The sequence below is a fragment of the Pelophylax lessonae genome, assembly GCF_965119305.1.
Source record: "Pelophylax lessonae genome assembly, chromosome: 1".
Lineage (NCBI taxonomy): Eukaryota > Metazoa > Chordata > Amphibia > Anura > Ranidae > Pelophylax > Pelophylax lessonae.
This window is the reverse complement of record NC_138768.1, coordinates 1,693,131-1,710,003: the sequence shown is the minus strand read 5'-3', so window position 1 is coordinate 1,710,003 and position 16,873 is coordinate 1,693,131. Positions and strand designations below refer to the sequence as shown.

At 50.6% G+C, this 16,873-nt stretch overlaps 1 protein-coding gene across 3 annotated transcripts in view; it reads left to right on the top strand.

Annotated features, from left to right (window-relative positions):
• Positions 1 to 12,893, top strand: part of DQX1 (DEAQ-box RNA dependent ATPase 1) — a gene marked incomplete at its 5' end in the record, with an annotated part of 39,635 nt that extends 26,742 nt beyond the window's left edge. For all 3 annotated transcript variants that reach the window (XM_082253394.1, XM_082253395.1, XM_082253393.1), the window contains 6 exons: positions 2,633 to 2,791; positions 2,916 to 3,107; positions 4,502 to 4,624; positions 6,329 to 6,513; positions 6,616 to 6,797; positions 12,272 to 12,893. In XM_082253394.1, coding sequence (XP_082109520.1) covers positions 2,633 to 2,791; positions 2,916 to 3,107; positions 4,502 to 4,624; positions 6,329 to 6,513; positions 6,616 to 6,797; positions 12,272 to 12,455 — 1,025 coding nt within the window. In that variant the 3' untranslated portion in view covers positions 12,456 to 12,893. The remainder of the gene's footprint in view (positions 1 to 2,632; positions 2,792 to 2,915; positions 3,108 to 4,501; positions 4,625 to 6,328; positions 6,514 to 6,615; positions 6,798 to 12,271) is intronic.
• Between the last annotated feature and the right edge of the window lie 3,980 nt (positions 12,894 to 16,873).

Genomic DNA, 16,873 nt, shown 5'->3' with positions numbered 1-16,873 from the left:
TTGGTGCGAGAAGAGAAAGTTTCTCTAAATGGGTCAGGATCAGCATTTGGCATCAACAAGGGTAAGGTCTCTGCACTTGCCATCTTGTTCCAGAGAATCCTAGCACCCCATTATCTAAGAACTTTGTGCAGGGCGTCTCATATGGCTTCCGCTGTGCGCATCCCAGTGACTCTGTGGAATCTGAGTTGGGTTCTCTTGCCACTTTTTTTTACCCATTCAGGATTTTCCCCTTTCCACCCCAACTAACAAATTCCTCATTGCCATTACCTCTGCGAGGCGATTGTCTGAACTGGTGGCCTTATCATGGAAAGAACCCCTTCCAATCTTGCAGAGACAGGGTGGTGTTGAGGCTCAGGACTTCTTTTGGGTAGTTTTGTCCTTTCACCTCAACTAGGACATCATTCTTCTATCTCTCTGTCTGTCTTCAGTTCATCAGAAGGAGACCTCCCTCCATTGTCTGGATGTAGTTTGTGCTGTGCATGTTTACGTCCCGACTGCTTCTTCCATTAGGACTGACTGTCATTCCTGATGGTCCCCGTAAAGGTGAACCTTTCTTTTCCAAAGCAAATCCCCATTTAAGCTTTTATAGTCTTTAGGATTGGGTTCCCCCCTGTCCTGTCAAGGCATACTCCACTGTAGATCTGTGGGTGCTTCTTGGACTTTTCAGCATCTTCTCTTTACACGTTCTGTAAGTTCTACCAGGGGGATGTCCAGACCTCATCTGATACTAGCTTCAGGTGTAAGGTCCTTCAGGTGTATGTCCAGGCCTCATCTGATACCAGCTTCGGGTGTAAGGTCCTTCAGGTGGATGTCCAGACCTCTTCTGATACCAGCTTCGGGTGTAAGGTCCTTCAGGTGGATGTCCAGACCTCTTCTGATACCAGCTTTGGGTGTAATGTCCTTCAGGTAGATGTCCAGGCCTCTTCTGATACTAGCTTCGGGTGTAAGGTCCTTCAGGTAGATGTCCAGGCCTCTTCTGATACTAGCTTCGGGTGTAAGGTCCTTCAGGTGAATGTCCAGGCCTCATCTGATACCAGCTTCGGGTGTAAGGTCCTTCAGGTGGATGTCCAGACCTCATCTGATACCAGCTTCGGGTGTAAGGTCCTTCAGGTGGATGTCCAGACCTCATCTGATACTCGCTTCGGGTGTAAGGTCCTTCAGGTGGATGTCCAGACCTCTTCTGATACCAGCTTCGGGTGTAAGGTCCTTCAGGTGGATGTCCAGACCTCATCTGATACCAGCTTCGGGTGTAAGGTCCTTCAGGTGGATGTCCAGACCTCATCTGATACTCGCTTCGGGTGTAAGGTCCTTCAGGTGGATTTCCAGGCCTCATCTGATACCAGCTTCGGGTGTAAGGTCCTTCAGGTGGATGTCCAGACCTCTTCTGATACCAGCTTCAGGTGTAAGGTCCTTCAGGTGTATGTCCAGACCTTTTCTGATACCAGCTTCAGGTGTAAGGTCCTTCAGGTGTATGTCCAGACCTCTTCTGATACCAGCTTCGGGTGTAAGGTCCTTCAGGTGTATGTCCAGACCTCTTCTGATACCAGCTTCGGGTGTAAGGTCCTTCAGGTGGATGTCCAGGCCTCTTCTGATACTAGTTTTGGGTGTAAGGTCCTTCAGGTGGATGTCCAGACCTCATCTGATACTTGCTTCGGGTGTAAGGTCCTTCAGGTGGATGTCCAGACCTCATCTGATACTTGCTTCGGGTGTAAGGTCCTTCAGGTGGATGTCCAGACCTCATCTGATACTTGCTTCGGGTGTAAGGTCCTTCAGGTGGATGTCCAGACCTCATCTGATACTCGCTTCAGGTGTAAGGTCCTTCAGGTGGATGTCCAGACCTCATCTGATACTTGCTTCGGGGGTAAGGTCCTTCAGGTGTATGTCCAGACCTCTTCTGATACCAGCTTCGGGTGTAAGGTCCTTCAGGTGGATGTCCAGACCTCTTCTGATACCAGCTTCAGGTGTAAGGTCCTTCAGGTGGATGTCCAGACCTCTTCTGATACTAGTTTTGGGTGTAAGGTCCTTCAGGTGGATGTCCAGACCTCTTCTGATACCAGCTTCGGGTGTAAGGTCCTTCAGGTGGATGTCCAGACCTCTTCTGATACTAGTTTTGGGTGTAAGGTCCTTCAGGTGGATGTCCAGACCTCTTCTGATACCAGCTTCGGGTGTAAGGTCCTTCAGGTGTATGTCCAGACCTCTTCTGATACCAGCTTCGGGTGTAAGGTCCTTCAGGTGAATGTCCAGGACTCATGCGATACAAGCTTCGGGATTAAGGTCCTTCAGGGGGTTCATTGAGCTGTAGGCAGCCCCTCATCCTGTGTGTTGTAGGCCTGTTAGTGTTTTGCTGTGTTTGCCAACCCCTCAGTTGGAATGGTTTTGAACGTCCTGACAAATTCCTGTACCTCGGTGGACAAGAAAGATAATCAGATTTTTGTACTCGCCATTTCTCAGAGTCCATTGAGAGCCACAGGCACCCCTCCCCCAATGTGTTCATGAATGTGCAGAACCAGAGGCATGCTGGGAGTAGTATGAGTTGTTTGAGTGTCCAGATCCCCCTGTAGGTATACCTAGTAAAACCCGCCAGTCGATTTTCACATTGTGTAGTAATATGGAATTCCTTTTCCCTCTCCAGGGGTTTGTTACCGCTTGTATCCTGAGAGCACCTATGAGAGTCGGATGTTGGAGTTTTCTCCTCCTCGGATTCTGCAGGAAAACTTGAGTCGTATGGTTCTGCTGCTGAAACGATTGGATATCGCTGACCTCGGACAGTGCGACTTTCTGGACCGGCCTGGTAAGAGGCAGAATGCTGCCTGGTTTGACCCCTTCCTCCATCCCTCCATACTCTTAAAGATTCTATCACCCCCCCCTCCCCCCAAGTCATCCACTGCTCTACCTATACTACTTTCTCTCCTCAGCTCCTGAGTTCCTCATGCAGGCTCTTGAAGATCTGGATTACCTGGCTGCACTGGATGACGATGGAAATCTGTCCGAGGTTGGAATTGTGATGTCGGAGTTTCCTCTGGATCCTCAGATCTCCAAATCTCTCATTGCTGCCTGCGAATTCCAGTGCGTCAGTGAGATGCTGACATTGGCAGCCATGCTCAGCGGTATGTGTATGGTGCTAAGGTGGGGGGGGGTGGGGGAAATGTAGGAGCAGGCACTGACAAAGGACATTTCCTACTGAGGGCGCCACCATCACTACAAAGTGTAACTACTGAGGGCACCACCATCACTTCTCAGTGCAACTACTGTGCTGGTCTCTGTAACAAGATCGCTTTGTACTGTTTGGTGGCGGGCTGGGAGGAAAGTCTGATGTCATAGCGGGGTGGAGGAACCATGGCGTCATAGGATCAGTAGGCGGAGTTTTAGGGACTAGTGGGTGGGGTTATAACAAGAAAAGGCTAAATATAATTAACTTAGTAGGTGGTGTTATACATGTGAGTGGGAGGAGCTATAGATAACTACCTAAATGGTGAGTGGTGGGTGGAGTTAGAGATTAGTGGGCAGGGCTGTAAGAAGGAAAGGATGAATATATATAAAGCTTAGTAGGCGGAGTTGTAGAAATTAGTCAGTGTAGTTTTAAGTAAAAGATAGATATATGTGAGTAGTGGGTGGAGCTGTGAGTATGAGTGGGTGGAGTTATAAAGTTGAGTGGGTGGGGTTAGAAGAAGAAAACGATAAATGTAGGAAGCATAGTAGGTGAAGCTGTAGAAATTAGTGGGTGGAGTTATAAGTATATGATATATGTTTTGTGTCGTAGGTGGAGTTATAGATATGAGTGGGTGGAGTTTTAGGAAGTAAAGGATAGGTGAACAGTGCATAGTAGGTGGAGTTATAGATATGAGTGGGTGGAGTTTTAGGAAGTAAAGGATAGGTGAACAGTGCATAGTAGGTGGAGTTATAGATATGAGTGGGTGGAGTTTTAGGAAGTAAAGGATAGGTGAACAGTGCATAGTAGGTGGAGTTATCAGTATGAATGGGTGAAGTTGTATAGATGGGTGGGTGGGTGGGGATAAAAGAAGGAAAGGATAAATATATGGAGCATAATAGGTGGAGTTATAAGTAAAAGAGAGCTCTGTGGTGGGTTGTAGGTGGAGTTATGGATAAGAGTGGGTGGAGTTATAAGAAGTAAAAGATAAATATTGTAGGTGGAGTTACAGAAATGAATAGGGGTGGGGTTATAAGAAGGAAAGGATACATGTATGGGGCCATAGTGGGTGGAGTTATTGATGTGAGTGGGTGGAGTTAGATTTTGAGTAGTAGGTGGGTGGAGCTATGACAATTATTGGAAGTAGCGGTTTATAGCGGAGTGCGCTCTCTGTGGACGTTTAGTTCATGTTGTTTCTCTGTATCTCATTTCCAGTTTCGCTCTCTGCATTGATCCTGGCGCAGTAGGTGGAGTTATAGATATTAGTGGGTGGGGCTTGCAATGCTGTAGTTCATGTCCTCTTTTCCTTGTTTGCTGTATTTCCCGCTCATTCTCCCCTCTCTCCTGCCGTAGTTGCTCCCCGCTGCTTCCTGCCCCCTCCGCACAGTGAGTCCGTCCTGTGTGCCCGCCGCGATCTGCAGCTTCCGGAAGGGGATCACATGACTCTCATCCGCGTGTACGATCACTACAAGGAGAGTAAGTACTGCTGGGATAGACTGTACGTACTGCAGGTATGCTGGACCCTGAGAACGGGGCCAACCGCTGTACCCCTGAGAACGGGGCCAACCGCTGTACCCCTGAGAACGGGGCCAACCTCTGTACCCCTGAGAACGGGGCCAACCTCTGTACCCCTGAGAACGGGGCCAACCGCTGTACCCCTGAGAACGGGGCCAACCTCTGTACCCCTGAGAACGGGGCCAACCTCTGTACCCCTGAGAATGGGGCCAACCGCTGTACCCCTGAGAACGGGGCCAACCTCTGTACCCCTGAGAACGGGGCCAACCTCTGTACCCCTGAGAATGGGGCCAACCGCTGTACCCCTGAGAACGGGGCCAACCTCTGTACCCCTGAGAACGGGGCCAACCGCTGTACCCCTGAGAACGGGGCCAACCTCTGTACCCCTGAGAACGGGGCCAACCTCTGTACCCCTGAGAATGGGGCCAACCGCTGTACCCCTGAGAACGGGGCCAACCGCTGTTCCCCTGAGAACGGGGCCAACCGCTGTACCCCTGAGAACGGGGCCAACCGCTGTACCCCTGAGAACGGGGCCAACCGCTGTTCCCCTGAGAACGGGGCCAACCGCTTTACCCCTGAGAACGGGGCCAATAATTGGACGCCCGAGAATGGGCATTTAATTGGTAGCCTGGGAATGGGGTCAGCTGCTGGACGTCCGAGAATGGGGCCAATAATTGGACCCCCAAGTACGAGGTCGGGGGGGGGGGGCAGCCACTGGATGCCCGGAGACAGGGGGGCCAGCCGATGGACGCCCGAGCCCTGGGGGCCAACTGCTGGACGCCCAAGCCAGGGGGCCAGCCGCTGGACGCCTGAGCCTGGGGAGACAGCCGCTGGATGCCTGAGCCCGGGGGGCCAGCTGCTGGAGCCCCATCATCAGTGTATAGACTGCTTTGTGCAATTCCTGGTCGCGCCTCTCTCCAGTCACATGGTAGTGGCCTACGGGCTCCCCAAACACGAAATGACCACAAATCCCCCCCCCCCAACCCAGGTTCTCCCCAATAATTGTAATTTTATTCTCCACCATTGGGGGACACAGGGATTCAGTCGTGTCATACTGCCATCTACTGGGGGATTGGGGGTTGGCAAACAAATTGTGGGCCTGCCCAGGATAACCCCTCCTCGTCCCAGCATGCCTCAGTTTAGTTCTGGAACAACGGTTGGTTTTTCTGCGCTCTGTTTTGCATTGGCCCCTGGTCTTCTGCTTACATCTCAACCCCTACCAGGTGGATCTTTTTGCCTCCTCTGATGGCATCTTCAGGAGTAACGTCCTTCAGGCGGCTCTTTGAGCTGCAGGCAGACCCCAGTTTTGTTGTTTTATATGGGGGGGGGGGGGGGGCTGGTAGTGTTGGTTTTGTCCACCTCTTCATTGGCTGTTGTAGGAAACCATTGGGTCTCTCAATGCACGAGAGATAAACCCAGAATTTTTGTGGTCACCATGTAATCCTTGAAGTCCACCCCCCCCTTCCCCTTGTTAATGATACGCCTTTGCTACAACACTGAGGTATGCTGGTAGTGGGAGGGATTATATTGGTCTTGCCTCCCTTTTTTTTTGCCTTCTGAAGGCGGCAGTATAACCCAATAGTCCCCAATTTGCTGTTTATCTCATTAGACTCCAAGAAGCCAATCTCCCCGAGAATACAAACATCCCGTTTCTTATTTGTGTAGATGGGGACAGTTGGTGTGTCCATGCCGCGGTTTGCCCCCGCGCTCTGCACCAGGCTGACCTGCTCCGCGATGAACTGCTGGACACCATGACTCGGATCGAACTTCCAGTGACTGCTCCGCTCTTCCCTGACCAGGAGTGCATGCTGAACGTCCTCAGGGCCCTGCTGTCCGGAGGATTCCTCAAGGTAAGGCGAGGAGAGAGGTGTATATATCCTCATTTATGTCTGCTACGGGAGGGACGGCGGGGCGATTTCTTACTAATGGGAGGTTGCTGTTCCATTTTTTAGGTTGCTCGGGATGTGGACGGACAAGGGAACTACGTCATGCTCACTCACAAGCATGTGGCCCATCTGCACCCTTCCTCAGTGTATTATGGCTGCTCACCTCCCCCGACCTGGGTCCTCTATCATGACTTCAGCATCACTCAGGACAACTGTATCAGTGTGGCCACCGAAATCCTCCCAGAAATGTGAGTGGTCCCCCCGGGTGCCCCTCGTTAATCATCCCGCCCTTCCTCTGCACCCTCCTGTCCTGCTGGGGTGTGTTCAGGGCCCCTCCCTAAAGCACAGGTTGGGAGAAATGTATTCTCTTTTAATATCCAGATACCCCACTTCAGCCCAATACTCACCCCTCCCCCCCTTCAGGTCACTTCCTGATTTATTGTCTGCTTGGGTCCATTAGCTGGAAGAACTCTCCCCGGCCAATGTTGGAGCGATTTATGAAAAAATGTCTTCCTTAATGTTCATGAGTCTTCAGAGACCAATAGGGAACATTCTGAAGGAGATCATAGCCCCACCCCCTGGGTGGTAAAGGAGATCATAGCCCCACCCCCTGGGTGGTAAAGGAGATCATAGCCCCACCCCCTGGGTGGTAAAGGAGATCATAGCCCCACCCTCCTGATTGGTAAAGGAGATCATAGCCCCACCCCCCTGGGTGGTAAGGGAAATCATATTCCCAGCTCTAGGCTGGTAATGGAAATCATAGCCCCACCCCCTGGGTGGTAATGGATATCATAGCCCCACCCCCTGGATGGTAATGTATATCATAGCCCCACCCCCTGGGTGGTACTGGAAATCATAGTCCCAGCCCCTGGGTGGTAATGGAAATCATAGCCCCACCCCCTGGGTGGTCATGGATATCATAGCCCCAGCCCCTGGCTGGTAATGGAAATCATAGCCCCACCCCCTGGATGGTAATGGAAATCATAATCCCAGCTCCTGGGTGGTAATGGAAATCATAGCCCCACCCCCTGGGTGGTATTGGAAATCATAGCCCCACCCCCTGGGTGGTAATGGATATCATAGCCCCAGCCCCTGGATGGTAATGGAAATCATAGCCCCACCCCCTGGGTGGTAATGGAAATCATAGCCCCAGCCCCGGGGTGGTATTGGAAATCATAGCCCTAGCCCCTGGGTGGTATTGGAAATCATAGCCCCACCCCCTGGGTGGTATTGGAAATAATAGCCCCACCCCCTGGGTGGTATTGGAAATCACAGCCCCACCCCTGGGTGGTAATGGAAATCATAGCCCCAGCCCCTGGGTGGTAATGGAAATCATAGTCCCACCCCCTGGATGGTAATGGAAATCATAATCCCAGCTCCTGGGTGGTAATGGAAATCATAGCCCCACCCCCTGGCTGGTAATGGAAATCATAGTCACAGCCCCTGGGTGGTAATGGAAATCATAGCCCCACCCCCTGGGTGGTATTGGAAATCATAGTCCCATCCCCTGGGTGGTAATGGAAATCATAGCCCCACCCCCTGGATGGTAATGGAAATCATAGCCCCACCCCCTGGGTGGTAATGGAAATCATAGCCCCACCCCCTGGGTGGTAATGGAAATCATAGCCCCACCCCCTGGATGGTAATGGCAATCATAATCCCAGCTCCTGGGTGGTAATGGAAATCATAGCCCCACCCCCTGGCTGGTAATGGGAATCATAGCCCCACCCCCTGGATGGTAATGGAAATCATAATCCCAGCTCCTGGGTGGTAATGGAAATCATAGCCCCACCCCCTGGGTAGTAATGGAAATCATAGCCCCACCCCCTGGGTGGTAATGGAAATCATAGCCCCACCCCTGGGTGGTAATGGAAATCATAGCCCCACCCCCTGGGTGGTAATGGAAATCATAGCCCCACCCCCTGGCTGGTAATGGAAATCATAGCCCCAGCCCCGGGGGGGTATTGGAAATCATAGCCCTAGCCCCTGGGTGGTATTGGAAATCATAGCCCCACCCCCTGGGTGGTATTGGAAATCATAGCCCCACCCCCTGGCTGGTAATGGAAATCATAGCCCCAGCCCCGGGGGGGTATTGGAAATCATAGCCCTAGCCCCTGGGTGGTATTGGAAATCATAGCCCCACCCCCTGGGTGGTATTGGAAATCATAGCCCCAGCCCCGGGGTGGTATTGGAAATCATAGCCCCACCCCCTGGGTGGTAATGGATATCATAGCCCCACATCCCCTGGGAGGGTAATGGAAATCATAGCCCCACCCCCTGGGTGGTAATGGAAATCATAGTCCCAGCCCCTGGGTAGTAATGGAAATCATAGCCCCAGCCCCTGGGTGGTATTGGAAATCATAGCCCCAGCCCCTGGGTGGTATTGGAAATCATAGCCCCACCTCCCCTGGGGGGTAATGGAAATCATAGCCCCAGACCCTGGGTGGTATTGGAAATCATAGCCCCAGCCCCTGGGTGGTATTGGAAATCATAGCCCCACCTCCCCTGGGGGGTAATGGAAATCATAGCCCCACCTCCCCTGGGGGGTAATGGAAATCATAATCCCAGCTCCTGGGTGGTAATGGAAATCATAGCCCCACCCCCTGGCTGGTAATGGAAATCATAGTCACAGCCCCTGGGTGGTAATGGAAATCATAGCCCCACCCCCTGGGTGGTATTGGAAATCATAGTCCCATCCCCTGGGTGGTAATGGAAATCATAGCCCCACCCCCTGGATGGTAATGGAAATCATAGCCCCACCCCCTGGGTGGTAATGGAAATCATAGCCCCACCCCCTGGGTGGTAATGGAAATCATAGCCCCACCCCCTGGATGGTAATGGCAATCATAGCCCCACCCCCTGGATGGTAATGGAAATCATAATCCCAGCTCCTGGGTGGTAATGGAAATCATAGCCCCACCCCCTGGCTGGTAATGGGAATCATAGCCCCACCCCCTGGATGGTAATGGAAATCATAATCCCAGCTCCTGGGTGGTAATGGAAATCATAGCCCCACCCCCTGGGTAGTAATGGAAATCATAGCCCCACCCCCTGGGTGGTAATGGAAATCATAGCCCCACCCCTGGGTGGTAATGGAAATCATAGCCCCACCCCCTGGGTGGTAATGGAAATCATAGCCCCACCCCCTGGCTGGTAATGGAAATCATAGCCCCAGCCCCGGGGGCCGGGGGGGTATTGGAAATCATAGCCCTAGCCCCTGGGTGGTATTGGAAATCATAGCCCCACCCCCTGGGTGGTATTGGAAATCATAGCCCCACCCCCTGGCTGGTAATGGAAATCATAGCCCCAGCCCCGGGGGGGTATTGGAAATCATAGCCCTAGCCCCTGGGTGGTATTGGAAATCATAGCCCCACCCCCTGGGTGGTATTGGAAATCATAGCCCCAGCCCCGGGGTGGTATTGGAAATCATAGCCCCACCCCCTGGGTGGTAATGGATATCATAGCCCCACATCCCCTGGGAGGGTAATGGAAATCATAGCCCCACCCCCTGGGTGGTAATGGAAATCATAGTCCCAGCCCCTGGGTAGTAATGGAAATCATAGCCCCACCCCCTGGGTGGTAATGGAAATCATAGCCCCACCCCCTGGGTGGTAATGGAAATCATAGCCCCACCCCCTGGCTGGTAATGGAAATCATAGTCCCATCCCCTGGGGGGTAATGGAAATCATAGCCCCAGCCCCTGGGTGGTATTGGAAATCATAGCCCCACCCCCTGGGTGGTATTGGAAATCATAGCCCCACCTCCCCTGGGGGGTAATGGAAATCATAGCCCCAGCCCCTGGGTGGTATTGGAAATCATAGCCCCACCTCCCCTGGGGGGTAATGGAAATCATAGCCCCAGCCCCTGGGGGGTAATGGAAATCATAGCCCCACCTCCCCTGGGGGGTAATGGAAATCATAGCCCCAGCCCCTGGGTGGTATTGGAAATCATAGCCCCACCTCCCCTGGGGGGTAATGGAAATCATAGCCCCACCTCCCCTGGGGGGTAATGGAAATCATAATCCCAGCTCCTGGGTGGTAATGGTAATCATAGCCCCAGCCCCTGGGTGGTATTGGAAATCATAGCCCCAGCCCCTGGGTGGTATTGGAAATCATAGCCCCACCTCCCCTGGGGGGTAATGGAAATCATAGCCCCAGACCCTGGGTGGTATTGGAAATCATAGCCCCAGCCCCTGGGTGGTATTGGAAATCATAGCCCCACCTCCCCTGGGGGGTAATGGAAATCATAGCCCCACCCCCTGGGTGGTAATGGAAATCATAGTCCCAGCCCCTGGGTGGTAATGGATATCATAGCCCCACATCCCCTGGGAGGGTAATGGAAATCATAGCCCCACCCCCTGGGTGGTAATGGAAATCATAGTCCCAGCCCCTGGGTGGTATTGGAAATCATAGCCCCAGCCCCTGGGTGGTATTGGAAATCATAGCCCCAGCCCCTGGGTGGTATTGGAAATCATAGCCCCACCTCCCCTGGGGGGTAATGGAAATCATAGCCCCAGACCCTGGGTGGTATTGGAAATCATAGCCCCAGCCCCTGGGTGGTATTGGAAATCATAGCCCCACCTCCCCTGGGGGGTAATGGAAATCATAGCCCCAGCCCCTGGGGGGTAATGGAAATCATAGCCCCACCTCCCCTGGGGGGTAATGGAAATCATAATCCCAGCTCCTGGGTGGTAATGGAAATCATAGCCCCACCCCCTGGCTGGTAATGGAAATCATAGTCACAGCCCCTGGGTGGTAATGGAAATCATAGCCCCACCCCCTGGGTGGTATTGGAAATCATAGTCCCATCCCCTGGGTGGTAATGGAAATCATAGCCCCACCCCCTGGATGGTAATGGAAATCATAGCCCCACCCCCTGGGTGGTAATGGAAATCATAGCCCCACCCCCTGGGTGGTAATGGAAATCATAGCCCCACCCCCTGGATGGTAATGGCAATCATAGCCCCACCCCCTGGATGGTAATGGAAATCATAATCCCAGCTCCTGGGTGGTAATGGAAATCATAGCCCCACCCCCTGGGTAGTAATGGAAATCATAGCCCCACCCCCTGGGTGGTAATGGAAATCATAGCCCCACCCCTGGGTGGTAATGGAAATCATAGCCCCACCCCCTGGGTGGTAATGGAAATCATAGCCCCACCCCCTGGCTGGTAATGGAAATCATAGCCCCAGCCCCGGGGGCCGGGGGGGTATTGGAAATCATAGCCCTAGCCCCTGGGTGGTATTGGAAATCATAGCCCCACCCCCTGGGTGGTATTGGAAATCATAGCCCCACCCCCTGGCTGGTAATGGAAATCATAGCCCCAGCCCCGGGGGGGTAATGGAAATCATAGCCCTAGCCCCTGGGTGGTATTGGAAATCATAGCCCCACCCCCTGGGTGGTATTGGAAATCATAGCCCCAGCCCCGGGGTGGTATTGGAAATCATAGCCCCACCCCCTGGGTGGTAATGGATATCATAGCCCCACATCCCCTGGGAGGGTAATGGAAATCATAGCCCCACCCCCTGGGTGGTAATGGAAATCATAGCCCCACCCCCTGGGTGGTAATGGAAATCATAGTCCCAGCCCCTGGGTAGTAATGGAAATCATAGCCCCACCCCCTGGGTGGTAATGGAAATCATAGCCCCACCCCCTGAGGCGAGGCCTTGTCCTGCCACTGACCACCCCGCAGTTCACTGATCCCATCTCTTTGCCCCCTGCAGGTTGATGGAATTTGCCCCTCAATATTACCTGAGTAACCTGCCGGCCGGTGAGAATCGGGACCTTCTGATGGAGTTGAGGGACAAGCTGCAGGATGAAGAGACGCATCCAGAACAGAACGAGGAAGAGGATGACCATGAAGGGGGGGAGGAGGAGGAGGAGAAGGATTCCTGCTCTCTGCAGTGAGGACGTCTCTCAGGACTTGATGTGCACTTTATCTGCTGAGCCAATGAGAGGGCAGAGCTAGGCACTTGTAGTTGCTAGCTCTGGAATCCGGTCCAGTCTCCACCCTAGACTGGAAAATACAAGATTGGCTGAGCGGCCATTCCTCTCTGCCAGTCATGTAGCTTAGTTTGTGCAGCTGGGAACCCATGGGCATTCAGATCATGTGTATAGCATGGAGGAGTTTAGCCAGTAAGGAGAGCGCTAATTACTAATAATTATCCATGGCCCATCCCTCGTAATCCTCTGGCACGATATGCAGTAGCCCTGGGTCACAAATACCCTTCACTGGCAGCAGTTGGGTGTTCTGTGTGTTTGTTGAGCCTCCTATGGGAGTGCATTCGATTTTTGTTGTACGACGTCTGTAGTATTTTTATGCTTTCATACAGCTATAGAAATCTCCCCTCTAATCCATCCTGCATGTTTTATTTTAACCTTGTGAACCATGATTTACTCGTCTCAGTCCATCGTCCATGTCCCTTGCTGGTGCTTTTCTAGGGGACCTCTAATCAAGCGCTGCTGATGTGCCTGCACCAAGTGGTCCTCGATGGTTCCCCGTGTTCTCACATTAGCTGCAGATTCCCCTTCTGGATCCTAAGAGAACCTTGCAGCAGGAGGCAACTGATTAGGAAATGTCCGCAATATGCGGGCAGTGACATGGACCACCTGCTGTAAGCAGAGAGGAGACTCAGGACTGGAGCATCACGTGACCCTGGCCTTAGGTAAGCAGTTAGTTTGGGGGGATGGGGGAGCCCGGAGTCCAGCTTTCTTTCACCTGACGATCTTCTCCCTCCATATATCAAAAATCTTCTGGGGTGCTGCACAGTTCTAACAGTGCTGGACCACATGCGATTCAGAAGGGTGCCCGTAGTGAAGGATGGCACGGTACAAAACCAGCAGCAAAGGGAGGGGACTCAGTGGCCCTGCAAAATTTGGTGTGCAAGATTAAATTCAGAACACATGAAGTCATATATTCCAACATTTCAGGGCCTCATGGGGTCCCCTTTCTAGAAAAAACATAGTCAGTGGTGACCCATAGCAATCAATGTCATGACGTCCTAATGATATCATAATCCCACCCACATCAACAAACAAGCAGAAAACATGATTGCATGTAATATACATATGTATGTAAGGTATACTAGCAACCGACTCGTCTGAGGCTTTTGTTGCCTAACAGTGAGTCAGTTGCTGGTATACTCTTCCCAACTCAGAACATCTGAGGGAATCCAGAAGGGGGCATAGTAAAGTTGGAACCATGTGTTTACGTGGGTAGTTGGCATTATATGTATAATAAGAGCTATTAGGTTTTTTCCATTCATTTTTGGCCACATTATGATGTCATTGGAGGGTAAGGAGACTCTGGTTGCTATTGGTTACCATTGGCTGTATATACCTTGTATTGAGTTGTCACCCAAAGGAAGATAGCTCTGCCAGGCCCCCAAAATGTTGGCTGTCTGACATAATGTGCGCTGAATAAATCCTCCAAACTCATTTTCGGAGTGCTGTTGACTTCCCTCTTTGTTTCCCCTCCATACACGAGGCATTCAAGGGACTGATTTTTCAAAATAGCTTTTTGAAGCACAAAAAATATTTCAGAAAGCTCCGAAAAACTAGACTTCCTGTATGCTTCCGTCCAAAATCCTCCTCTCCTTTAGAGAGCCAAAAATGTGTGTGTAAAGTTGTCTTATGACACTCCAATCGGAAGGATGTCTGTCTCTGTCATCCTTAGAGATAATTCTGCATAGAACGATAGAAATGAGGGCATATCCTCGTTGTCTGGGGCCTGTGCAGCCAACCAGTTGGCAATGATTTTATGATGTGTATGACACTAGAGGTCTTAGATTAGGCTTCACCTATATGTTCAGACTCATCTGTAAAGCTGTTTGTCTTGTTTTTTTAGCTATGGATAATTTTTAAGTACAGATTAAGATTTAATTTTTTTGAATTAAGCTTTTAAGTTAATTTTTGTTGCATAGTGACTGGGCAGTATTTCATGTCACAAGTGACTTAGATGGTGTTTTCATACAACTATGTTAATCGCCTTTTAAGTGGTTTGATTGGAAGGTACGGCAGTGGGTGCAGCTCTATGGCCTTGCCGATCATTTCTGTTTGGTGTTGTTATTGAAAGGTGATGCAAGGGTGCAGTTCTCAGGCCTGGTCAGTAATTTCTGTTTTGGTGTTGTAGTGATTAGAAGGTACTACAATGGGGGCAGATCTCAGGCCTGGTCAGTCATTTCTGTTTGATGTTAAAAGAGAAGTTCACTTTTTGTAACATTTTACATGTTCCACCTATATTTAGGGCGGAACATGTAACATGTTCAAGCAGCTGCTGCAGCCTCTGCCCCTCTATCCCCCTCCCTCCATGACAGTAGTTTCAATGAACTACCATGGTGCTGTTAGGTGCTCTGGTAGTTTATTGTCTCTTCATGTCAGTGTTTATCTGTCTGCCCGTATGAGGTATGAGCAGACAGATACACTGAGAAGTTTACAGGAGTCCTACATGGCAATCTGCTGATCACAGGTGCAATGCTTTCTAGGATTCAAGTAAAAAAAAGTAATAAATGCTAATTTTTTTTTTACCTGCAAAAAGATGTGCAATTATTTATTATTATTTTTAGGTGCATATCTTAGACTTGGTCAGTCATTATGGTCTGATGTCCATTACATTGATTGGAAGGTGCTACATTGGGCGGATATCCCAGGCCTGGTCAGTTGTATAGATTGGAAGGTGCTGCAATGGGTGCAGATTTCAGGCCTGGTCAGTAATTTCTGTTTGATTTTAGTTTTATTGATTGGAAGGTACTGAAATGGGTACAGATTTCAGGCCAGTCATTTAATGTTTGATTTTTGTTGTATTCACTGTGTCCCCATTAAACACAGTGCATCCCATAGTTTACACATTAGGAAAACACTAACCTTGCAGCTATGTTCCTGTATAGTAATGTTTATATGGTTAGCCTTTAAGTGCCAACCATTGTAAAGATCTCCTGACAGTTTCCTTTGGTCTACAAAGGATAGATGATAATTTTATTTAAAAAGGGTTCTCAGAAGAATGGCAGAAGCATGATCTCAGCCCAGGGGGGCAGCAATAAAGTGTGCTGTCATTGGGTTACACTGCAGAGTGACCATCTGCTAATCTGCGCATTAATAGAATTGCAATTTATGCCACTCAAACCATGAAAGGTGCCATAACTACCACACTGTCACATATTTGTAGTTAGATAAATGAAACTGCAAGAAATGATTCGATTCATTTCTCACAGGGAAGCCATTTGTTATTACATACACCTTGTGGTTCCTGACCGATCTGCCCCCCTAGATCGCTTCCTATGCAGCATAAGATGTCCTGAAGCTGTAACCTACGCCTGGTGGTAAGTTGCTGCTGTGTGATAACCCAAGAGCCAGGAATTGGTTAGCAGCTTCCAAGAAGGGAAAAGCAGGACTCTCAATGGCCATCATCCATGAGGTATCAGGCTCAGCCTATTGGCTTGCTGGGAACATAATAAGGGGGTGGGGTGTATAGCTTGAAAACCCCAAATCTTGCAGTAATTTTTTTGCACTTGCTGAGGGTTTAAAGGTACTCCGAAGATTATAGGAAAATCTGAGATGAATTGTTGGTACTCATCATGCTTTCAGTGATGTCATTAATTTGTGTGCAATATCGGTTTAGCTGTTCACGTCTGCTGTGACAAATGTAATTTTCTAGTGCAAGAGATTTTATTAGGGGGGGGGGCTATATCCTGGAAATGAGCGTGCGGGGCTTCCTAAGAACGCTGGAAATGGGTTTAGTGCAATAAAATCTGAAACAAATGTCTGAATTTTTCTCACAATCTCTGCATGGAAAGAACAATAAACATGCACTACGGACAACTCTATATCTGTGTCTTCTATGTTTGTAATCTTCATATGGCGGAGTTTGTAGTTCTACAGTATGTCTCACCAAATCACCCGTTCATGGGACTTTAAATGGCGGCATTTATTTTCTCCAATTGTCTTCCAGGACAGCTTATGAGAAACAGAGCTCATCCCCGTGGTCAGGAAACACATTGCCAGCTTAAAAGAAGATCATCCAGGACACTTCAGTGTCTGTGTTTCCTCTGTCAGGAGGAGATGTGTTGCCTGGAACCTACTCTGGGGGGGGGGGAGACCATTTCCCATACGTGGTCCTGGAAGTGAGCTTGCTTGCCTGGTGGTCCCTTCTCACTTACGCCTTATGTTGGCCTGCAGGACCCCTTCTCTATACAGGTAGGAGGAGACCTGGTCTCCCCCCTCCCACTTTGGTGGCTGGAGGGGGTCTGCACTGGGTATGATGACCTCCCTCCAGAGTCTATACCGCCAAACCATATCACCAGACCCACAAAATGCCGGTAATTTCGAAG